The 26,042-nt window shown below is 48.6% G+C and overlaps 1 protein-coding gene across 1 annotated transcript in view; it reads right to left on the reverse strand.

Moving 5' to 3' along the window:
* Positions 1–637: 637 nt before the first annotated feature.
* clec19a (C-type lectin domain containing 19A) overlaps positions 638–26,042 on the reverse strand; it is a 110,491-nt gene continuing 85,086 nt past the window's right edge. Inside the window, exon 5 of the mRNA XM_086000820.1 lies at positions 638–7,542. Coding sequence (XP_085856946.1) covers positions 7,463–7,542 — 80 coding nt within the window. The 3' untranslated portion in view covers positions 638–7,462. The remainder of the gene's footprint in view (positions 7,543–26,042) is intronic.

The raw sequence follows: 26,042 nt of genomic DNA on the forward strand, positions 1-26,042 counted from the left end.
CAAGGGCAGAGGGGAAGGCAAAAGTAATGGAACTTATGATGGGTGATGGCATCCTATCCTAACTCCATCACTTGCATATGGCTGCTACTACAGCATGCATTGTAACTTAATGCCCAGGTGCTTCTCCAGCAGAACATCGGCATACACTGGCCCCATCAAAAATTCTTGACCCTCTCAAGGACATAATTGCTAATTTACTTTATCCTCCAACCCAGTTATTTCAGGGCCTTCAGCTGAACCTTAATCTGCATCTCCCAGCTCTGCTGTCCTGTGAATTTAACCCCTTAAGAGCTTGGTTTAACTCAATATTAGCGTTTCTGACATATATTACACCAAGGTCCCACCATGGCAGTGTAGCCTGAACTCCCCAAACTACACAAGAGATCTGGCATTTTGTGTGTATGGGGGAGGGGTTCTTACATTTTTATGTGTGGAACTAGCATTTCTGCAGAATCACATGTGGCCCATTCATCGGTTTCGGCTCGTAAAGGTTGGACCGACATGAAGGACAATTTCAATCTATGTTTAAAATATGGAGCTCCAGCTACCAAAATACCTGTAATTAGGCAGCACACAACATGATGGAAGTGTGAGGATTTCATTGTCTCTTGCCCTGACAATGAATTGAAACATGACAAAAAGAAAAAAAGCTTTTAATTTTGTATCAAATGTACAGAAATTAAGACCTATACAAGTCATTTTAACAATATACTGAAGGTGCATCATTTTCTGTAAAATGCTGTCTAAAAGCTCATTGTGTGACTATTGGTCACTGAATAAATTGAAAGTAAAGAGCTATACAAAAATACCATCCGTGTACAGATCTAATTCCTTGGTCTATCATAGAAAATAAATAAGGCTAACATTAGAGCAACAATATCCCATCAAACGCTTGGTTTGCATATTCAGTGGTCACAGCTTTTAGAATACTGCCTGGCGACAGTGGAAACTGCACTGGCTAACAAGATTTAGCACCTTTGAAATGGAAATGTAGTTGGACCTGTGCAGTTTATTTAGGTTGGAAGTTGAGGTCTTAGGCAATAAAAAGGGGAATGAGTGTATCAGAAATGTGTCTGCTGCTGTAAGGGAGATCTCTCCTTTCTGTTGTCTTCACATACACAACAGAAGTGATTCTCTGAACAGTAGCGGACGGTAATAGCTTGTACTATGGAAGGAGTAGCCCATAAAGTCAAGCAACAAGTGGCTGCAATTTATGTGGAACAAAATGTTCGGTTCTAAATACTGTAGTTGGATTTCTTTTGGACTGCTGTGTCTAATGGCAGTGCAATTGCCTGTTAGGTCAAATGAAAGAGGGACCAAAATCAGCTGCAGTAGATATTTTATTCTGTCCTTGCTGTCTGGCAAAGATCAAATAAGAAAACCCTTTTCATTTGATTTGCTTACATTTTTGTCACAATCAATTTAATTGTGCTCCAGAAATAATGACGGCCTTTCAAAATAGTTGGTGTGTTTTGTTAGCGGCCTTTCTCTTTTTCCACACAGTAAAACTTTTAAATCAATAAAACTGACTGACACAGAAAGCAGCAAAAGAGCTCTCTGAAAGCTGCCTTTATCAGTGGCTCCATGCTTTAAAGAGTGCAGTGCCATTTGTGCACTGAAATGAAACATACAATGGAACAAGATTACAGCTTTTCACTTATACAAACTGCCAATAATTAAATGGTCTACTTTTCAATTGAAACTATCAATTTAAAGGCAATTTTAAAAGACGATTTTGAAAGCTCCTAGGGATGTTCAGCACACATATGTTTAACTATTGGTATGCACCCACAATCCTAAACGTTGTAAATATATTTATTGGTGCCTCTCAGTACTTCCTGGCTTCTGTTGTTGATGCTTTACAATTGCTTGTCAAATGCTGGAAACAAATATTATGTGTAGAAGTTTGCTTTATAATGATGTCACTCATTAACTTTTCAGTGATATCATGAATGAGAGTGGAATTTATCATTCAGACCACAGAGTAATTTTTCCACTTGGACATATCACTGGAAGGAGAGCACTTAATGTTATTTGTTTATACTGTATTAGAAACAAGCCAGTTCAGAGACACGTCTGGAAATGATATGACTGATGAACCTGACATTTCATTCAGTCATGCTGTCAAAATTTTCATATTTTATGATATTCAACACAAAGTTTTTTTTGGGGTATTGAATAACTATTGATTTTATAATTTGACATTTTTCACTATCTGGACAACATCACCAACAGACATTTGGGTATTGCTAAATTTTAATTAGAACCCAAGGGTTACATCCACATAGCTCCCCTTCCCATCAAATTGTTTCAACCCCTATTACAAAGGTAAGCAAGCAGGTGAAGTTGTATGCTGTACTTTTGCACCTGAACTATTATTTTTCAAACTTTGCTAGTACAGTATATCTGAAAGATTATACAGATTATAAAACCCCAGATATATGACATAGTGATGTCTATGTGATACCACAATACAGGTTTCTGAATTGACATCAAGATCATAACAGCAACAACAACGTGTATTTATATAGTATTTTTAACGTAGTAAAATATCCCAAGGCGCTTCACAGAGCACTATCAAACAAACTTTGACACCGAGCCACATAAGGAAAGATTAGGGCAGATGACCAAAAACTTGGTCAAAGAGGTAGGTTTTAAGGAGCGTCTTAAAGGTGGAGAGAGAGGTAAAGAGTTGGAGTGGTTTAAGGAGGGAATTCCAGAGCTTAGGGCCTTGGCAGCTGAAGGCACAGCCGCCAATGGTGAAGCGATTAAAATCGGGGATGCTCATGAGGCCAGAATTGGAGGAGCGCAGATATCTCAGAGGGTTTTAGGGCTAGAGGTGGTTACAGAGCTAGAGAGGGAAGAGACAACAGAGGGATTTGAAAACATGGATGAGAATTTTAAAATTGAGGCATTGCCGGACCGGGAGCCAATGTAGACCAGTAAACAGAGGGGTGATGGGTGAACAGGACTTGGTTAGGACACGAGCAGCAGAATTTTGGATGACCTCAAGTTTATGTAGGGTAGAAAATGGGAAGCCAGCCAGGAGTGCGTTGGAATAGTCAAGGCTAGAATTGACAAAGGCTTGGATGAGGGTTTCAGCAGCAGATGAGCTGAGGCGGGGCGGAGTCGAGCGATGTTACAGAGGTGGAAATAGGCGGTCTTAGTGATTCCACGGATAGCGTTCAGAAGCTCATCTCGGGGTCAAATATGACACCAAGGTTGCAAACAGTCTGGTTCAGCCTCAGACAGTTGCCAGGGAGAGTGATGGAGTTGTTGGTTAGTGAACGGAGTTTGTGGTGGGGACTGAAGACAATGGCCGGGATTTTGCTCACCACGGCGGGTCCGGGGCGGGCAATGTTGGTGGCAGGTCGCGGCCCCACTGCTGGCTCCATCCCGCTCTGGAAAATGACTTTCCGTTGATGGAGCTTGTTAAGCCTGCCCAGCGCGTTTCCTGGCCAATTAGAGGAAGTGGGTCTGGTGGTGTCATTTGATGACCCGTCATCAGCTGGTTTCCTTAGAGGAACCATGGCCAACTTTCTTTTGATATTTGTGCTGTCAGTGTTCTACAGCACTGAAGAGCTGCAAGCACTGAGAAGCACTGCACAGAGGTGCAGGGCTGCACTCAGGTTCTCCCATGACTCCCTCCATATGCAGGGAGGTCCTCGTCCCTTCCCATGGGTGGAAGAGACCTCCCCAGGACACTGACACAGCCTGGTTGCAAATTGCACAGGAGGGCACAAGCAGGGATGTGGTCAGGAAGACCTGGGTGCAGTAGCACTAACATTTCAATGGTCTCAGTAGATCACGAAACGTTAGTACAAAGCCACATTTACCTTCATCCTGCTGTGCCTCTCATCACATCCCCATCACTCTACCTTCTCTACCCTACCCCAGCATATCCTTACTCACACCAACTTACCTTGCACCTCCACCAATCCCTCTCTATCTATATTATCACTTCCTCATCTCACTAGCCATCCCCTCACACTCACCCTCATCCTACCAACTAACAACACACAAGAGTAGGCACTTGGGTGTTTTAGCCAATGTTCATGTGAAGTTCCTGTTAATGTGGTGTCAAACATTGAAACCTTTATTTTCAACACTTTGCGTTCTTGGACAGATTTGTGTGCACCTTTGGAAGTGGTTTAGTGAGTTGCAGTGAATGGTGAGACATAACCGCACCCCCCTGCAATGGTGGTCAGTGTGTGAAATGAATGGCTTGGACATTATAAGGATGCCTTATGGTATTGGTGTGGGGTGGTGCCAACCTGGCGCATCATGTGGCAGCCAGGGTGTACAGAGTCAAGTGAAGTAAATCTGGCCATGGTGAGGCCATCCCTGGCCTCCCGGGCAGCAATGTGGTCGGGTGTTGACGCCCAGTGTCCTGTGCAGCATCAGGTGATTGCGGAGAAGGTTGGGGTGGTCGTTGTTGCGATACAAAGATGGGAGGGAAAGCAGTGAGTGAGGAGGACATAAAAAACCTGCAAAAGGACATAGACAGGCTAAGTGAGTGGGCGGAGATTTGGCAGATGGAATATAATATTGGAAAGTGTGAGGTTATGCACTTTGGCAGAAAAAATCAAAGAGCATGTTATTATCTAAATGGAGAGAAACTGCAAAGTGCTACAGTACAAAGGAATCTGGAGGTCCTGGTGCATGAATCACAAAAAGTTAGTATGCAGGTGCAGCAGGTGATCAGGAAGGCCAATGGAATCTTGGCTTTTATTGCAAGGGGGATGGAGTATAAAAACAGGGAAGTCTTGCTGCAGTTATACAGGGTATTGGTGAGGCCACACCTGGAATGCTGCGTGCAGTTTTGGTTTCCATATTTAAGAAAAGATATACTTGCTCTGGAGACGGTTCAGAGAAGGTTCACTGGGTTGATTCCGGAGATGAGGGGGTTGACGTATGAGGAAAGGTTGAATAGGTTGGGCCTCTACTCATTGGAGTTCAGAAGAATGAGAGGCAATCTTATTGAAACATATAAGATTGTGAGGGGGATTGATCGGGTGGATGTGGTGAGGATGTTTCCACTGATGGGTGAGACTAGAACTAGGGGGCATAATCTTAGAATAAGGGGCTGCCCTTTCAAAACTGAGATGAGAAGAAACTTCTTTACTCAGAGGGTAGTTAATCTATGGAATTTGCTACCCCAGAGAGCTGTGGGCGCTGCAACATTAAATAGATTTAAAACGGAGATAGACAGTTTCTAAGCAGATAAGGGAATTAGGGGTTACGGGGAGAGGGCAGGGAAGTGGACGTGAGTCTAGGTTCGGATCAGCCATGATCCTATTGAATGGCGGAGCAGGCCCGAGGGGCCATATGGCCTACTCCTGCTCCTACTTCTTATGTTCTTATGGTGTGCCTGGTGTTGGGGCTGATTGTGGTGGGATTCTGAGGACCAAGTTGAGAGAGTATAAAGGGCACCCATGTTGACGGAATAGATGGCAGGTGAAGTTGAGATGACAGAAGCATTCTGTCAATGGTGAGAGAATTCTTCCAATGAGGTGATACTGGATGGAGGGTGGAAAGTCTGCAGAATCTGTGCTGGAAATGGACTGAGAAATAGTTTGTGGCTGAGGAAAGTGAAGATCTGTCAGGTGGGAGCTTTTACTGTACATTTGAAGCTGTCAATAATCAGCTGGAGCAATGGTCACTGAACTCTCACCTCAGGTTGATAGCCATGGCCCCCGAACAGCATGGGTCCTGTGGGCGAGCAGTTAAACAGAAAAGGTAAGATAAAATGTATTCTTAATGATCTCTCAAAAAGGCAATATTCAGCTTAATTGGATCCCCCGCCGCTGTCTGTCAGGTCTGCTCAGTGCTGGCAGACCCGACAGTGGGAAAGGCGTGTTGCAGTGGGTTCACAGCGGGGTCCCGACCCGCTGTCAAAAAAAAAAACTTTCCCATCCGACCCACCACTGATCGCGCCCGATGACACCCGCAAAATTCTGGCCAATGACTTCGGGTCCCAATATTTATCTGTAGGAAATTTCTGCTCATCTACTGCTGGATGTCAGACAAGCAGTCTGACAATTTAAAGACAGTGCAGGGGTCGAGAGAAATGGTGGTGAGGTAGAGCTGGGTGTCGTCAGCGTAGGCGTGGAAACTGCTGCTATGTTTTCGGATGATGTCACCAGGGGGCAACATGTAGATGAGAAATAGGAGGGCCAAGGATTGATCCTTGGGGACTCCAGAAGTAAGGTGCGGGAGCAGGAAGAGAAGCCATTGCAGGTGATTCTATGGCTATGATTGGATAGATAAGAATGGAACCAGGCGAGTGCAGTCCCACCCAGCTGGACGACGGTGGAGAGGCATTGGAGAAGGATGGAGTGGTCAACCGTGTCAAAGGCTGCAGACAGGTCGAGAAGGATGAGGAGGGATAGTTTACCTTTGTCAACAGTCACAAAGGATGTCATTTGTGACTTTGATAAGGGCCATTTCAGTACTGTAGCGGGGCAGAATCCTGATTGTAGGGATTCAAACAAAGAGTTCTGGGAAAGATGGGCATGGATTTGGGAGGCGACAGCATGTTCAAGGACTTTGGAGAGGAAAGGGAGGTTGGAGCTGGGGCAGTAGTTAGCAAGGATTGAGGGGTCAAGGGTTGTTTTTTGAGGAGTAGGATGATGACGGCAGATTTGAAGGAGAGGGGGAGAGTAGGAGAGAACCCTTAACAATATCAGCTGACATGGGGGCCAGGAAGGAAAGCTGGGAGGTCAGCAGTTTAGTGGTTGAGGGAGCAGGAGGTGGGTCTCATGAACAAGATGAGTTCAGAGAGGGCTGAGGGGAGATAGGAGAGAAAGTAGAGAAAGATGTGAATTCAGGGCTAGGGCAGGGGGTGCATTAGAGAAAGTTTGGCCCGGTGGACTAGGGGAAGGGAGGGTTAGTGGCAGAGATCATAAGATTGAAAATACAATTATATTAACATTTGAAATGCAATTTTACATTCTAATGGCTTGCTATAATTTAATTAGCAATAGGAAATTAAATGCATGTAATTCTGAGTTCTTTTTGTTAAATTTTAACAAATACATATTTTGGTGGGTTTGTGACTAAATGATCCAACATAAAACAAATATACATGACAAACCTCTAACTAATACATTCTTGGAAGCTAAGTTTGACCTATCAGTCAAAAATCAAGACCATGTGTTGGGGCAGAAAGTCGATCTGAGAATATTAAAGTTTGGTGCTATGCTATACACAATGCAATCATGCTACATATCAAAAGGGCTATGATTAATTGAAGCCTGGAAGTACAAAGGCCAGAACATAGGCCAAGCTCTGTTTTACGACCCAGAGCAGAAAATATTGACGTTAAAATGGTGTGGCATTTTGATCAGAACTTCTAAAATTGATTTTCCCAGTTGGCTGGAGTGCCTTCGCATCAATGCTGCTAGTTCCAGAGAAATAACCTTCAAAATGAATTCCAAACAGCCCAAGCTACTTATGGTGGTTAGTTGTTCTCCAGAGAAGGAATTTTACAAACAAATGGAAATTCACGACTGCAACGATTGTCATTCCAGGATCTAAGAGCTGGAAATAGAAAAGGAGAAAAGCAAGTTGAGTATTTGATCATAAATGTAATTTTTTAATTAAAATGGATTTGACTTTTTAATTCAAGAAAAGAGGGATAGGTGAGAGACAGTAGAGTTATTGTAATTTCTTGCGCACAGTATCGGCATCAATTAAAGTGCAGATCAGGTTTACATGAAGTAGAGAGCTTCCTAAGCCTAGTCTCAGACAGCACCAGTGTGATGTTTCTGGTTCCAGTGCCATTCATTTTATATAACTTCTTTGAGAGGTATTATCAATTTATTGTCAGATTATAGGGATTTTAGGCTGTGGATTTGTTCCACTGGGAACTGGGTTGAAACTCCTTAACTCCTTGTGTAAGGCTGCACACTCGACTGTTAAGAGGAGAAGATTTTCATTTCGTGAATCGGGGCTGGCTTTGAACCCAGGTGCTAGAGGTGATGGGGCAATGTGCTAACCCAGTGCAGTTCTGCTACATCCATTTAATAACCAATAATGTGAAGAACAGAACAACACAAATCAATGTTTACAGGTAATGAACACCGTGCCAAGAAGTTTAAATACCACTGAGGGTCCATAGTGTAATGATCAGTAAGTAACATGTCATTCTAGAATGGTACACTAGGTGGAGCTGTATGTTTAGTAGTGGGGCTGCCCACAAGGCAGTAGTCAAGATGGATGCCTGTACACTAGTCCACATGGCTGAATAAATGACTAGCTCAAGCTAGCTGTTCATAATGAAAACGTCTATTTATTTATGAACATAACACATAGCTCCCTTTATTTTCTGACTTTATCTGTAAACAATACAGATCAAATACTAGCAGAAAATGCCAACATACTATTTGTCCGTGTTTAGTGCTGACCTGAAGATTGCTCTTATTCAAAATGGATTCAGGAAAATGTGCAAATAGCTTTCTTGTTTGTAGGGCCAATCATGATAAATTTGTGCAGAATTGCACAGTGGAGAATATAAACAAAATCAACTGAATGAAGGGCAAGATTTCAAAGTACCCCACAGATAGAGATGAATAGAATGGAAAATGTTCTTGTGTACTGCCCAGGTGGCCCCTACAATTGCACGGTGCCTTCTAGTGCAGCAGGAAACAGAGGAGAAGGCAGGCTGGAAGCACAGAGGACATAAGCAGCACATGACTCGCACAACAGAGCTGACTACCTGACCTGAAGGAGGTACAATGCATGACGAGAGAGGGAGTCAACAAGCTAGAATTTACTACCAGTGGCACTGAAGGTCACCTGTGCCCTCAATTTTTACACCATAAAATCACTTCAAAGCACCCACAGGAGATATCACGGCCTTGATTTTCATTGGGCCGTGAGGCGGGCTTTTAGGCGTGCAGGGGGTTAATATCGCAAAACCTGGGGGTCGGGACCCCCCCCAACCTGGTTCCCGCCTCCACGCCATCTTAACCTAGGTGTGTCTGATTGACCCGAATCAGTCTCGCCTGCAACAGGCGGGACTGGTCTTTAGGGCCCTTAAAAAGCACTAATTGGCCTTTATAATCCCATTTTAACAGGCGCTTGCCTGTTTAACCCTTTTCCCACATAAAACACGCCTGGTGGGGATGACGCCTGTGAAACCTGGCATGAACACTATTGGCTTGCTGACTATTAGCTGCGGGTCCAACATTAAAGAGCACATTTGATCAGTCATCATTTGCAGGTGGCAGGATGTTGTTGTCTCAGGTCTGGGGGAACTTTTAGAAGGCATAACCACAGCTGTGGAAGTTTGGAGCCTCACACACTTCTCCAGTGCGACCTCCTGCGAGACCCCTCTCGTCACCCTCACTCAGCGCTTCCTCAACTGAGGCACCTACCAGAAGCATGGGAGGCCTTTTTTCCTTCCCCTTTTGGCATTAGAGGACCTCCAGCCCCATTCGCGAAATGACACACGCCACAACTGCAGAAGTTGCCATCAGAATTTTTATGAGAAACACACAACTGATGGCATTTTCACAAAATACACAGCATTTCACCCAAGTGACTACCCTTGTGACTATTTCTGCTTTATTTTCCTCTTACGCGTGCTCCTACGTAGTGGTTCCCCTGTGGCTTCAGCAGATGTGGAGGCCCCTTGCTCACTTTCCTGCTGCTCCTGTCGCGACACCTTTGGCGGGTGTCCTCTGGGATGGCGAGCCTGTGAGGGCTCGCCAGCAGTCTGCTGCTCCTGCGGCTATGCAGGGGTTGAGACCTCTATCTCCGTTGGGTGTGGACTCTGGCGGGGCTCTGACCGAGTGCTCTGCAGTGGCATAGAAGTGTGAGCACTTGGAGAAGAGCCCTCACTTCCTTGAGGTCTGCCACCAACTTCCCTCTCATGGGTCAGGTCCCCCTCAGTGCCTTCAAGTGGCTTGAGAGCACCTTGCTGCACATCAGGGGGGCCATGGGGACCCGTATCTGCAATGGCAGTCCTACTCAGAAGGACTTCCATGAAGTTCTGGTTTCTCTGTTCAATAGATGCCCATCGCTCCTCAAGAGATGTCATTCTATTCTGAACACTCACCATGTTTTCCATACCCTGGCAACTAACCTCCTCCATGGCCGTAGCCCTCCTCTCTTCTACCGTAGCCAGCCTTACCACGGAGGCAGCAGTCATTTCCACGTAGGTAGCCATCCTTTCCGTGTTGATGCATTCATGCGCCAATGACTCCACAAAGGCTCTGCTCATGTTCACTATGGACTCCTCCATTCGCTCCACACTTGCAGCGACCCTAGAGACAAAACCTGCCAGAGACTCATGCATCTGTGCCTGGAGTTCCATCACCTCTGATCTTACGGATGGACCCAGAGGCAGAGGGTCGACATGCAGCTGAGCTGAGCTGGCAGAGTCCTGCATCCTCCGACGAGGACTTTCCACTGCTGTCCCTGTCTCCACAATCTGCTGATGCTCACTTGTGAGCTGTGATACACCAGGTGACAACTCTACTCTATGTCCCGAAGGTCCCACCGAGGTGTGAGTGTCTGCGCTGGTGCTGGGTGCGCTTATTTCTGATGACGCTGCGCCCTCAAGAGGTTGCAGATTCTTCTGAGGAGTCTGGCTGCTCAGGCTCTTCCTCCTGCACAGTGGGGATGGGGGCTCTCGATGGTCCTGTGGGGGAGTCAGGAAAAAGTTAGAGATGTGATGCCAAGGTTACATGCACATTGCATTTTGCAGATGATCATAAGTCCATATGATGTAGCTTCAGAATCATTATCAGCGACTCATGCAATGCCAATGAGAGATGGAAAACTATTCTGTCACCAGCTTGCGGGGATGCTCCTGCCTGTCCTTCTCCAACGTCCACATCTCGGTCAACCCTGGCAATCTCCAGGACGCCTTCCTCCCAGGGGGTGAGCTGGGCTAATGAGGGCGGCCCTCCTCCTGTCCTGGCTCGCTCTCTCCTGTTGTGAGCTCTCTTTTCCTGCAATGAGGGAGACAAGTGGAGGTTGAGTGAGAATGAAGGAGTGAGCATAGATACTCAGAAGGAGACAAAGATGGAGTGAGGTTGCAATACCAAGGGCCCTCCCTGTGTGTTGTCAGTTGTGTTCAAAGCATCAGAGTGAGAGGGAGTGTGAGGGCTGCATTGTGGCATAGTTCTGTGAATGTGAGCATAGAGAGAGAGGGAATGGGTAAGGGTGCATGGATGTGAGTGTCTAGTGGGATGTGCAGGAAGAGATCGCTAAAGCTGAGTGCTGGTGAGGAAGGGCAATGGGGATCAGATTGAGGGTGATGGAAACATCATTCAGTACTTACTTTTCCAGTGCGAAGAAGGTCATGGAATCTTTTCCTGCACTGCAACCACGTTCTGCGTGTAAGCCCCAAGGAGTTGACTTGACCTGCCACCTCTAGCCACACAGCCTTGGTCTGGCTGGGAGGCCTCTTACTCCCTGAAGAAGGGAAGAGGACCTCCCTGTGGGCCCTAGCACCATCCAGTAATTTGGGCGCAGATCTGGCCCTCCTGCTGGCCGTTCCTCCTGCAGGCTCCTGTGCCATCTTAATGTTGAAGGTTGGAAGCCTGCAGAGGAAGCAAGGCTTGCTGTGAACCTTAAAAGCAGCAGCAATGATGACGTCATATTCTGCAACTTTCTGACTGGAAATACTCAATTGCCAAGGCTTCCCACACGCTGGAAATGAATTGGCCAATTGTGTTAAATTTGCATCAATCTCACAGACCCATTTACAATCGTGTCGGAATCACTAAATTCGGGGAAACCGCCAATTCCCCGCACCTGAACTAAAATCGACCCCCACGTCTCTGGCCTCTCATCAATCTACACCATTAGTATCCTGTTACCACCAGTACCCTGTGACTTCCTCAGCCACGTCACTGAGCAACTGATATAAAGTGCCTGCACCTGAGATAGTGCTTAATACAATTGTGGGAGGTGATGGTTGGTACTGTAGTGACTATGCCTCTTCGGGCGAGCATTGAAGACCACTTGATTGTCTTTGCTTTGTGAAGGGAGCAGATACGATTATGAGTAAATGAACACACAGGGGTAGAAATTTGTCTGGGCCTGTTTTCGAGATTGGGCCCTGGGCCTCAGTAACATCGAAGATGCTGAATGTCGGCCCACTTGCCTCACCAGCAGCAGTCCGAAGACAAGTCCCGGGAGTGGGGTTGGAGTGGGCAAGGGGGGTAGGGGGCGGTGATTGCAAGGATTGTGGCTGCTCCCCCTGGCGCCAAAGGAAGGTTTTTGCTTAATTACAATTTTTTTTTAAAAAGGACACTGCAGGGGCCGCTGAGGAATTCTGAGCGGCACTGGCTCTGCTCATCGTAAATACATTTTCCAGAGGGGTCCTTCAACAGGCGTTAGGCTCCTAATTAACATATGCAAGCTAACACTGTTTGAGGTGGCCACCCAGGATGCCTAAAACAATGGACCCGACAAATTTAGCAGTGGTCCGAATGCATGCGCAAATTGGGCCGTTCCACTGTTACATTTTTCAATTTTGCGCCCATTTTGTGGCTGATAAACGGGCGCAACACATACCAATTTCTATCCCACGTATGCTTTGTAATATTGGGCCAGAAATTCGTGACCAAATGCGTGAGTACGGTCTGGGTACTCACGCATCTGGCCGTTGGAAATGCCGGCGTTCAGCATGCACAGCGCATGCGGGGAACGCCGGCATTTCCAGACCTCTGAACGAAGGGGTTCATAGGCACAGCGCGTGCGACTGCACAGGCAGCGCTTGCGCAGTGAACTTCGTAGATTTCATTCATGGATTCAGTGAGGGTAAGTCCTTACAAGTTACACTTGAAAAAAGCATGTGTAAAGTTGTTCCAAGGCTGCGGAGGAAGATATATTTTATCGTGGAGCTTCTGAAAGGCAATATTTTTGTTTGGGAAAGGGAGGGAAGTTATTTTAAGAAATTTTAAGTAAGCTTTAAAGTTTAATTTTTTTTTTTTAAACGGGTTTTCAGAACGGTAGGTAGAAGGAGCAATTGTGGCTGTGTGAATTGAATGTGAAAATGAGTGTTCTAAAATGAGTAATGTAACATTTCCAGCACTTTTAAGAAAGAAACTTTTCATCAGTAATAAGTAATTATGTATGTATGTCCGCATATATTCCTTTACGTATATGTATGTATGTTTTATATTCCTTTACTTATGTGTATGAATGTATGTTTTTAATTATGATTTTCCAATAAGTTACTTTCTCTGAAAGTCATAATTAAATAATACATTCATACACATAAGTAAAGGAATATATACATAACACGCAAAGGAATATATACAGACATACATACTTTCAGAAGCTCCACGATAAGAAATATCTTCCTCCGCAGCCTCTGGAGCAACTGTACCCATGCTTTTTTCATGTGTAAGTTGTAAAGACTTGACCTCACTGAAAGCATGAATAAAAGCAGCGAATTTTACTGCGCACGCGCTGCCTGTGCAGTCGCACGCGTTCTGCCTCTGAACCCCTTCGTTCAGAGGACAGGAAGTGCCGGTTTTCCCCACATGCACTATGCATGCTGAAAACCGGCATTTCCTCCGGCCAGACGCGTAAGTACCCCGATCGTACTCGCGCATTTGGAAGGGAATTACTGGGCCAACATTTTACATGTCAATAAAATGAAAAATTTAACAATTGCACGATTTGCCCCCTCGCATCTGCGACTGAGGGTCCAAGGAGGTGCATTGCGCAAGAGGTCATCATCGTACGTATCCTCACACTGTTCCCTTTCGGGAACTGTATGAAGTGGTGGAAGGATTTATGGCCGTGATTAACGCTCATTCCGTGACCGTAACCATCTTTGAACCAGCCATTAGGGTGGTTAGTCCTATGGCGTGAGGGTTTTACGGGCTCCCACAACCCATCTGAGGGGGGGGGGGGCCACCCACACCCACGGACGCAAGTATCCCGCTGGATGTCCACCCAGAATTTATAGTTGGAGCTCCGACTCCACTTGCCGGGACTGTCTGGAGTGGGGTTCGAAACCCTACTCCTTCTGGCCCAGCGGCGGGGATGCTTACTGCTACGCAAAAGGCCCACTCCGCACAAAAGGTGACACCCATACGTTTCCTGCGCCTTTTCCCTCCCCGTGACTGGAGCCCTATGCTGCCACTTGAAAGACCAAGCTATCATCTGCCCTTTTTGCGGCGCCTTTGACTTCTCATTACCAATGATGAGCAGGCGCTGCGCCTCCACCTCCTTGAGGAGATTGCTGAGGTCATCATCAGTTCAATTGTGAGTTCTTTTAATGCCGTGAATTGTGCTCATTCCAGCCATTTCACGTTGCTAATCGGATTGGGCCTTTGGCATAGCGGTAGGATCCCCGCCGCTGGGCCAGATCAGGGTAGGGTTTCGAACCCCGCTCCAGACAGTCCCGGCAAGTGGAGTCGGAGCTCCGGCTCTAAATTCTGGGTTGACATCCAGTGAGATATTTGCGTCCGTGGGTGTGGGTGGCCCCCCCTCCTTGTATAGCTTGTGGGAGCCCGTAAAACCCTCCCGCCATAGGACTAACCGCCATAATGGCTGGTTCAAAGATGGTTACGGTCACGGAATGAGCGTTAATCATGGCCATAAATCCTTCCACCACTTCATACAGTTCCCCAAAGGGAACAGTGTGAAGACACGTATGACGACGACATTGCTAAATAAATAAATGGAATTTAAAAAAATCTTTTAGGGCTTTTAAAAGTCTTTAAATTGCTTTAATTCTGTTTAAAACTACTTCAGATTCTTCAAAATAATGTAAACGTTTTTAAAAGTTTATAAAAGTTACCAAAAGCTTCAAAAAACTTCCAAAAACCTATTTAAACTGCTGCTTTGCATGTAAAAATGCTTAGCAGCTTGGCAGAAACATTGGGGGCGTGTCCTGTTAAACTGAGACCTCAAGGGGCGTGTCTCAGTTGCACAGCGCGCTCCAGGCTTCGCGCTGGCTGCACTCCTGGGCGGCGTGACGTCAAACGCTGCCCGGGGTTCTTCAGATTCAAAATGGAATTCCAGGCGTCCCTGGAGGTGATCGGCAGGCGCATCGGGTAAGTGCAAATCGGGACCTTGCACGCGCGGCAAGCCCCGTTCACGAATTTCTGGCCCAATGTATAGTCACTACATGCATATATTGTGGAAATCATGGAATATATAATGTTCCGACATGGACTCAATGGGCCGAATGGCCTCCTTCTGTGCCGTTATGACTCTGTGAATTATGACTCTATGACATACCAGTTGGTCTGTACATACTTTCAAACTCCTCAGTGCTAATGGGTTTGAGAGTATTGCTGTTGAACCAATCAACAATTCTGCCATCATATCCTGTCTAAGGCTTCTGTTGATAGGCTCCATCACCTGTTACACTCTCTGGCCTCCTACTATGTACATGTTTTCCTCCAAACATAATACATCCTTGTTGACATTATTTGTGAGTGAAGCATTTTTGCATATCTTTTTAACTATGGGGGCGAAATTCCCCTTGTTTGCGCCTCCGAGGCGATAACCCGCGCCTCCCGCGAAATTCAGCAGGAGGTTTACGGCAGCGCTACTGGTTTTCGCCCCGATCTTCTATGGCCGGAGATCATGACGCCATCTCTGGGCGCATCGCCCCATTAGCGCTCCAGATGCAAAATTCCCCTTTTTCGCCTGCCTGTGCGCCTCTGCTTTTTAGCGACAGGTTCGGCAGGAGTTTTCCAGTCGGGAGCCCTGTGGAGGAGCGCTATTTAAAGACGTCCACTTCCGGTTGTTGTTTGTGTCGGCCAGGACATCGAACTTTTTGCTGCTCAAAAGCAAAGAGCCCTTTTGATTATTGGAAGGGCTTTTGCGATTTCAGAGTTCGTTGCTGAATAAGGAATCTTCATCTGCATCAGGGTGTGATTTGTTGGTTATTAGGCAGTTCTTCTCAGAGCAATGAAAAGGGTCTGCAGTATGTGTTTGTTCTCCTGTAGCGCCTCACTGAGGACATTAGCGCCTGGTTTAGCGCCCCTCTCCCTTCCTGGGGCGATGTCAGGGAATTCAGGTGAGGCTCAGAATCATTAGCGCTGGGCACTAACTTTTCAAACTTTTTCCAATTCGCGCCCCAAATGGCCCTCTAGGGGAATTTCGCCCCCTATGACTTTCCTTGAAGTCCATATATGTCCTCAAGCTCGAACATAAATCTTTGGGCCTAACTTTCCAAGGCCCTGTCCCAGCAGTGGGGTTTTGCACGCAGCAGGTGACTTATTGGAAAATCACGGATACTTTGCCTTGGACTTTCCATCCATTGACATTAATGAGTAGAAATTAAAGGCAATGTACTCTCGGTTTTCTGATAAGCCACCTGCTGCATGTAAGGCCCCAGAAGTTGGCATGGTGCCTTGGTAATTCCACTCCTCGTCACCGTATTTTGGCTCACTAGATAGATCACGTGCCTCCATGCAATTACCTTGAATTTGGAAAGCAATAGAATACAGTCTATCATGCTGTCGCGCAGGCTATAAACTACAAACACATTTATTAACAGTGAACGGATAGGTAAACAGCAATAAAGATATATAGTAGATTTATTATCATAATATAAAGAACTTAATAGACTTAATTATGAATATAGAGAAAATAACAAAGAATGGCATTCCCTGCACTAAAACATTCTCCTCTCTCTGAAACAAACACACACACAGTAGGTGAAGACTGCTATATATAATCCCCAATCGGACAGCTTCCGGCTGCAGTGCTGTTTGATGAATGGACTACATATAGTCATCCCCCACCCCCCGCCCCCCGCACCCACCCCCACTCACATACCTGACTCAAGTCTTTTCTTAATTCCCAGGAGAAGAGGAAATCAAACTTCTGTTTACCCACACATATCCAGCCACTACTCATAGTAAAGACATCCTACTGATGCTCTAGCTTGTCTGTCCCTGCCAAACTGGGGATGTCAACCCAACAATTTGCTAGATCAAATAACTCTCCCTTTATTCTTTTGGTAACTGTTGTGTATGTACCTTTAAGGGAAGAGCTGGTTTTACACTGCAGTACCGGCAGTGACCACCCCTGTATAAAAGGCCCTAGCGGGCTTCTGTATTTCAGTCTGACGTTGCCCTCCTGTTCAGTAAAGTACCTGTTAAACTGTTCTCCCGAAGTCCGTGTATTATTGAGGCGCGGACTTTACAGTAACGATCTTAAATTTATACTTCTTGTCACTGATTCATTGACCAGTAGAAATATTGGGGGTAATTATAATGCTGTGATTATCTGCAGCAACATCTTTGCGGCCTACTGTGCCTACGCGGGTTATCCCGGAGCCAAGCATATGCACCCAATCCCCTTCTGCGCATGCTCGCTGTTTACTGAAGCTGCGCATGCTCAGTACCCAACATTTGCTCTTCCCACTCCAGCATCGTTACCTCTGGAGTCCCCTAAGGATCTATCCGAAAACAGTTTCCACATGTATGCTGACGATACCCAGCTCTACCTCACCACCACTTCTCTCTAAATTGTCAGACTGCTTGTCCGACATCCAGTTCTGGATGAGCAGAAATTTTCTCCAATTAAATATTGGGAAGACCGAAGCCATTGTCTTCGGTCCCCGCCACAAACTCCATTCCCTAGCCTTCAACTCCATCGCTCTCCCTATCATCTGTCTGATGCTCAACCAGGCTGTTCACAACCTTGGTGTCTTATTTGGCCCCGAAAAGAGCTTCCGATCACATATCCGCGGCATAACTAAGATCGCCTATTTCTTCCAACGTATCATTGCCCATCTCCGCCCTTGCCTCAGCTTATCTGCTGCCGAGATCCTCATCCATGCCTTTGTTACCTCTAGACTTAACTATTCCAAAGCACTCCTGGCTGGCCTCCCACATTCTACTCTACGTAAACTTGAGGTCATCCAAAACTCGGCTGCCCGTGTCCTAACTCCCACCAAGTCCCGTTCACCCATCACCCCTGTGCCTGCTGACCTACATTGGCTCCCGGTTAAGCAGCACCTCGATTTCAAAATTCTCATCCTTGTTTTCAAATCTCTTCATGGCCTCGCCCCTCCCTATCTCTGTAATCTCCTTCAGCCCCACAACCACCCCAAGATATCTGCGCTCCTCTAATTCTGCCCTCTTGAGCATCCCCGATTTTAATCGCTCAACCATTGGTGGCCGTGTCTTCAGCTACCTAGGCCCTAAGCTCTGGAATTCCCTCCCTAAACCTCTCCGCCTCTCTACCTCTCTTTCCTCCTTTAAGACAATCCTTAAAATCTACCTCTTTGACTAAGCTTTTGGTCATCTGTCCTAGTTTCTTCTTATGTGGTTCGGTGTCAAATATTTGTCCTATAATACTCCTGTGAAGTGTCTTGGGACATTTTACTACATTAAAGGTGCTATATAAATACAAGTTGTTGTTGTTTTTGTTGTGGCCTGCACCATGGGCCATGCTTTCCTCGGCTCCGTAAGCAGAAGGACACTGGATTCGTCGGTGGCTGGGGGGGGGGCGGGGGGTGCGAAGAGTGAGGATTGAAAGGGGAGAGGGCGAGGGAATCAGAAGGGAAGAGAGAGGAGCGAGGGGGAGAGAGAAGAGGTTGAGAGGGAGAACAAGGGGGAGAGAGAGTGAGGTGGAGAGAGAGATCGAGGGGGAGAGAGGAGGGGAGAGAGGATGGGGACAGAGGGGGGACAGAGAGAGCGAGGGGGAGAGAGCGAGGTGGAGAGAGGAAGGGAGAGAGAGAGTGCGAGGGGAGAGAGCAAAGGGGAGAGAGGAAGGGGGAAAGAGGGAGGAGAGAGGAGGAAGACAGAGTGAGGGGCCGAGAGAGAGCAAGGGGGAGTGAGGAGGGGATCGGAGGGGGGAGACAGAGGAGGGGAGGGAGGAGGGGGAGAAAGGAATGGGAGAGAGGAGGGGAGAGAGTGGGGAGAGAGGGGAGGGGGAGAGGGGAGGGGGAGAGGGGAGGGGGAGAGGGGAGGGGGAGAGAGGAGGGGTGAGAGAGAGGGGATGGGAGGGGGGAGAGAGAGAGGGAACTGGAGTGGGGAGAGAGGTGATCGGAGGGGAGAGAGAGAGGGGATCAGAGGGGGGAGAGAGAGGGGATCGGAGAGGGAGAGAGGGGATCGGAGAGGGAGAGAGGAGGGGAGAGAAAGGGGGAGAGAGAGGAGAGAGAGAGAGAGAGAGAGTGCGAGAGAGAAGGGGTATTAGAGGAGGGGAGAGAGAGGAAGGGGCGAAGGGAGGGATAGAGAGAAAGGGGAGAGGGAGAGAGAGGAGGAGGAGAGAGAGGAGGAGGAGAGAGAGGAGGGGAGAGAGAGAGAGGATCAAAGGGGGAAGAGTGATGAACCAAAGGGGAGGAGAGAGGAGGTTAGGAACCCGGGGGGAGGGGTCAGGAACTCGGGGGGGGGAGGAGGGGAGTGGGGTAAAGATCACAGAGAGCTCAATGGGGATGGGTAAGAATGTGATCCAAGTCTAAAGGGGGGGCGGGGGAAGTGAGAGCGTGACCGTGATCCAGATGGTAAGACGTATCACGTTCTTCCATCCCCAACCCGACCCCCTTTACACCCGCACCACGTTCTCCCTCTCCTCCCCCTAGATCTGGTTGATTTCTTGGAAAGCTCGGTGCGTGCGTGGCAAGTGACATCATTGGACTGGATGAAATCCGGAAGTCATGACACTGTCACTATTCACATCATGCCCAATAAACCTGTTAACAATCCATGACCCACACACAATGCCCCATCTATGGAGGGGGGACGGGAAGGTCAGGAACTTGTTGGGGGACGGAGGTCAGGAACCCAGAGTGGGGGAAGGAACTTAGGCAGGGGGAGGTCAGGAACCCGGTGGGGGGAGGGGGAAGGAGGTCAGGAACCCTTGGTGAGGGGGGCAAGAAGGTCAGGAACCCAGGGTGGGGGGAGGAACTTAGGCAGGGGAAGAAGGGTCAGGAACCCGGGGGCAGGGGGGAGAAGGTTAGGAACTTGTTGGAGGGCAGGAACTTGTTTGGGGGGTGGGAGTAGGTCTTAACCTGTGAAGGTGAGCCCTGTCTGTTCTATGTGAGCTCTGTTTTGTCTGGAGCCTGGACATCAGAATGGCTTGACTTACACTTTGCAAAGTATTTGATTATTTAGGCAAGCAGGATCTAATTACACATTCCAGATAAACTGCTGGGTCTATCTTGTCCTCCAAGGGGGCCAATCAGAAATCAGGTCTTGTCCTTCAAGGTGACCAATCAGCAATCTGGTGTTGGAAATAAACGCGACCTAATTATAACCCCCCAAAACGGGTGGGTTTGAGTCAGGTGTGAAGTTAAAATGTAAAAAATTTCAAACCTGCCTCGAACACACCCACTTCTGGTTTTAATGGAGGCGGGACAGGCGGGCAACCAATCTGCTCCCAGGAGGCGGGTCCCTCTTTTAAATATTTTAATGAAGCTGTGTGCCTAATATTTTATCATTCTTCCAGCTTTAGCGCTGGCCGGCCGGGTTTCCCAGCAGCTGAAGGAAGGCGAGGGCTCCCGGATGGAACAGGTAAGTACATTTACAACACTGCTCGTGGACCAGGAGGAGCAGGCGTGCTTTTCCTCAAACAAGCTACCTTGTTACTCGCCCCAGGGATCAGACCCTCACCCCGTGATCCAATGTCCTCCACAGCCTGCGATCTCCTCCCGCTCCACCTCCCCACAATGTCTTCCACCCCCACCCCACCCCCACCTGATCTCCTCCTACTCCGGCCCCCCCACAATGTCCTCCACACCCACCCAAACCCCCCGATCTCCTCCCGCTCCAGCCCCCCCACAATGTCCTTCACCCCCACCCCACCCCCACCTGATCTCCTCCTACTCCAGCCCCCCCACAATGTCCTCCACACCCACCCAACCCCCCCGATCTCCTCCCGCTCCACCCCCCCACAATGTCCTTCACCCCCACCCCACCCCCACCTGATCTCCTCCCGCTCCACCTCCCCACAATGTCCTTCACACTCACCCAACCCCCCCGATCTCCTCCCGCTCCACCCCCACAATGTCCTTCACCCCCACCCCACCACCACCTGATCTCCTCCTACTCCAGCCCCCCCACAATGTCCTCCACACCCACCCAAACCCCCCGATCTCCTCCCGCTCCACCCCCCCACAATGTCCTTCACCCCCACCCCACCCCCACCTGATCTCCTCCTACTCCAGCCCCCCCACAATGTCCTCCACACCCACCCAACCCCCCCGATCTCCTCCCGCTGCACCCCCCACAATGTCCTTCACCCCCACCCCACCCCCACCTGATCTCCTCCCGCTCCACCCCCCCACAATGTCCTCCACACCCACCCAACCCCCCCGATCTCCTCCCGCTCCACCACCCCACAATGTCCTCCATACCCACCCCACCCCCACCTGATCTCCTCCTACTCCAGCCCCCCCACAATGTCCTCCACACCCACCCAACCCCCCCGATCTCCTCCCGCTCCAACCCCCACAATGTCCTTCACCCCCACCCCACCCCCACCTGATCTCCTCCTACTCCAGCCCCCCCACAATGTCCTCCACACCCACCCAACCCCCCCGATCTCCTCCCGCTCCACCCCCCCACAATGTCCTTCACCCCCACCCCACCCCCACCTGATCTCCTCCCGCTCCACCCCCCCACAATGTCCTTCACCCCCACCCCACCCCCACCTGATCTCCTCCCGCTCCACCTCCCCACAATGTCCTTCACCCCCACCCCACCCCCACCTGATCTACTCCCGCTCCACCGCTCGACAATGTCCTCCACACCCACCCAACCCCCCCGATCTCCTCCTACTCCAGCCCCCCCCCAATGTCCTCCACCTCCACCTGATCTCCTCCCACTCCAGCACCCCCCCACAATGTCCTCCATGTAATGTATGTACCTTTAAGGGGGGAACTACTTTCTACAGCTCATGTATACTGTAGTACCGGCAGTGACCACACCTGTATATAACGCTGAGTAGTAATCTGTTGTTTCAGTTGCAGTTTGAACCACAAAATTTATGAGAAGGAATGGGGTAAGGCATTACACATCCGCCCCGTATCATCCAGCCACAAATGGATTGGCTGAGAGGTTCGTACAAACCTTTAAAAAAGCAGTAAAAGCCATATGCGATGACGACATTCCACTGCAGCATAAGGTGGACAATTTCCTGTTAGCCTACAGAAATGCGACACATGCAGTCACCAACCAGGCCCCGGCCATGATGTTCTTTAACCGAAGGTTGAGATCTCGTCTGGATTTGCTCAGACCAAATGTACGAAGAGATGTTGAGAGTAAGCAATTCCAGCACATCAATGAGAAGCCGACAAGGAGCTTCAATGTAGGGCAACCAGTCTTGGCCCGCGACTACCGAATAGAGAAATGGCACACGGCAGGGGCCACTAATGTACACAGTGGACGTTGGGGAGAGCATCGTGAGATGCCATGCTGACCAGATCCTAGAGTCACAGGAACGAGTCAACCCCATGCCTCGCCCATACGTACCTGATGAACCCGACGTACAGGTAGCATCTACCCCAGAAACAGTAGCATCGGAAGCTGATGAACCAACCGACGACAGGGGGCAGAATCGCCTCCGCACCAAGAGCAAGACACTCGGGAAAGGCGCTATCCAGAAAGGATCAGGAAGCCTCCCCAAAGATTGAATTTATAAATAGACTATTTTCAGCTAATGTTACATGTTAAAAGTGTTAATTGTAATTAGTTTGATATTTAATTGTTAAATGAGTGTTATGGTACTGTTAATCTAAAAGGGGAGGAATTGTAATGTATGTACCTTTAAGGGGGGAACTACTTTCTACAGCTCATGTATACTGTAGTACCGGCAGTGACCACACCTGTATATAATGCTGAGTAGTAATCTGTTGTTTCAGTTGCAGTTTGAACCACGTTGAGTAAACACCTGTTGTACCGTTCTCTGCAGTCCTATTCTTATTACATGGACGTAACACTCCACCCTCACCTGATCTCCTCCCACTCCAGCCCCCCCGACAATGTCCTTCACCCCACCCCACCCCCACCTGATCTCCTCCCACTCCAGCCCCCCCCACAATGTCCTTCACCCCCACCCCACCCCCACCTGATCTCCTCCCGCTCAACCCCCCCACAATGTCCTCCACACCCACCCCGCCACAATGTCCTCCACACCCACCCCACCCCCCGATCTTCTCCCCTCCTCCCCCAATCTTTCAGGCCAACTTCATATCCAACCCGGCCTACGATCTTCTCCATGGACCCCCCATGAGCTTCTCTCCACCACCGATGTCCACCCCGACCCCCGATCTCTCCAGGCCCCCCCCCCTATTGATATCCCCCCTGACCCCCGATCTCTCTCTCCCTCTTCCACGCTCCTTGGTTGCAGTCTGCTGCCGCAGGCCTACCCGTCAGACAGCCAGGCAGCATCTTAACCTGGCTGGCTGTGGCCGGGAAACACATTCCAAAAATGATAATCAGGTCCCACTGTTAAATTCAGCAGGACCTGAGGGAAACCCATATTTCCGGGTTTCCTGATCACTAAACTGCGCCCGCCCCCGCCCCGCCCCCCCCGCCCGCCCTCCCCGCTCCCTCCCCACCTCCCCATAAATATCGGGGCCAGTTTTTCTCTATTCACCTTACCAAAACCCCATCATAATTTTGAACAACTCAATCAGGTATTTTATTAACCTAATGAAAAGTGCCACAGTTTATCTAGTCTTTTCTCCTAACTAAGGCCACCCATTCCTGGCATCGTCTTCGTGAATCACTTCCATACCCTCTCCATGGCCTTCACATCCTTCCTAAAGTAGGGTAGCAAAACTGGACACGGGGGGGGGGGTAAATTTTAACCTCATGCGCCTGTCAAAAAGCTGATGCAATCGGGTGGAGAGTAAAATTGGGCGGGGTGTAAAACCAGTGTTCCACCCGATCCCCTGGGTTTGCCGCCTGATTTTTTTATTTTTTATTCATTTTTATAGGATGTGGGCGTCGCTGGCAAGGCCACCATTTATTGCCCATCCCTAATTGCCCTTGAGAAGGTGATGGTGAGCTGCCTTCTTGAACCGCTGCAGTCTGTGTGGTGAAGGTACTCCCAACAGTGCTGTTAGGGAGGGAGTTCCAGGATTTTGACCCAGCGACGATGAAGGATCGGCGACATACTTCTAAGTCAGAATGGTGTGTGACTTGGAGGGGAACTGGGAGGTGGTGGTGTTCCCATGCGCCTGCTGCCCTTGACCTTCTAGGTGGAAGAGGTCGCGGGTTTGGGAGGTGCAGCCGAAGAAGCCTTGGCGAGTTGCTACAGTGCATCTTGTAGATGGTACACACTGCTGAGTTAGGTTAACATTACCCATTCTAATTGCAGCCTAACCAATGATTTGTACAGGTTTAGTATTACCTCAGCATGTTGATACCACTCTTCGTTACACTGCAGCAACCTGGAGACACACCAGGCCGGATTTTCTGCTTCAGCAGAATAAGCGCGCATCTCCATGAAACAGCCCCCTTGACGCTGGGTGATCTTCCAGCCTGCGAGGGGTGGGGGGTGGGGGGTCAATAAAATAATTTTGGTGGGTTCCCCAGCCTCTACCTGGGAGTCTGCTTGGGGTGGGAGTGGAACGTTGGTGCAACGCAATGTTACTGGTGGCCTCTGAGCTGTGGGTAATATGTGATATTATTTTCTTTAATTTTCAAAAAGTTACCACTCCGGCCTATGCAATCAATGGTGCTGCGATCAATTGTTCAGGCTTTCTGAGCTTTTAAAATTTAAATACCACCATAGCATCCTGGGAGGCCAGGGATGAATCTTGGACATCAGTTGCAGCCAGTGTTGCTACAGCACTTAATGGGAAAAAAACATTGCCTGAGGTGCTTCCATCCTCTGCATATATTGTTCATTGTCAGCCCTTCCCCGTGGGCGGTACCTTCCCGACACAAGGCAAGAGGACACTCCCGCCTGGAGAATTGGCAACACTTTTGGAATGTTGTTGGCAACCTTTTGCCATGCTCTGCAGTGTCTGGAGACAGTTGTTCAGTTAAGTGAGCAAAGTTCAGTACAACCAGCTGGTACTGCATTGCAAATAAAATGTGACATGTTTCAATATTTGATCAGGGAAGTGCCAGTGTCTGTGGCTGGGCTTCCACTTACTCTTACTGAAAATACCAGACCAATCAATGCAACATGCAACAAGAGCTCACAGATTTTTAAAGGATGACTTAGCTCACTAATGTCCATTATATCAGCTTTATTATGGCGCAGTCCGTGCTGCTAGGGAACGCTTTACCATCTGAATGCCGTATGACTAATGAGTTTCTGTAAAAATGAAAATAAAACATTCAAGATACCACTACACAAACACCATAGATCTGTGGGATCCACCAAACATATTTCCTGTTATCTAGCCCCTATCCTTTCCCCCCATGTCCAATCCCTACCTACCTATAGCCATGATTCTTCCAATGTCCTCCTCCGCTTTACTAACTTCAGATTCTCTGGCCACTACCATTTACTTTTCACCATGGTTGTCCAGTCCCTCTACACCTCCATACCTCACCAGGATAGTGTGCAGATTCTCTGTTACTTCCTTGAACAGTGGCCCAAACAGTCCCTGTCCACACCTGGTCTCACTTGGTGTATCTGGGTCCTGGTCTCATTTGCGGCTGTTCAGTTGCTTGACTTGTCACAAGAGAGCACTGGAAGGGCCACAGATTTTCAGCATGAGTACCGGGATATGCTCACCTGTGACCTCCGGTGCTGGCCTGGCCAAAGTTTGTGGAGTCAGGGGGAGGTCACATACTTTAAAATATGAAGAGCTGTCCTCCATGCCACTAGAGGTGCATCTTAGCGCCTGCCTCCCCCAAGGTAAACTGTGGTGCAGTGTGCCATTGGGGAAGTGTGGGGACATCCTTTAAATGGCCCATCGGCCCCCTTTATAAAGAGGTCAAAGAAAATACACCGTACAAAATTCCTTGGTGGTTCAAGCTACATCTCAGCCTTAGACCTCCAAGATGGGCCCCACATCCACTGTTTGACAGGCCCATACTTGGTCCCCACCCTTCCATCAGGCCAGGGACTCAGGAACCCCTGGTCTGGGGGCCCTTGTCCCCAGCCACACCTCTCTCTACGCTGCTGGTTTTGCT

Source organism: Somniosus microcephalus, chromosome 11, assembly GCF_052327205.1.
Source record: "Somniosus microcephalus isolate GS21.2 chromosome 11, FLI_Smic_1.0, whole genome shotgun sequence".
NCBI classification, from domain to species: Eukaryota; Metazoa; Chordata; class Chondrichthyes; order Squaliformes; family Somniosidae; genus Somniosus; species Somniosus microcephalus.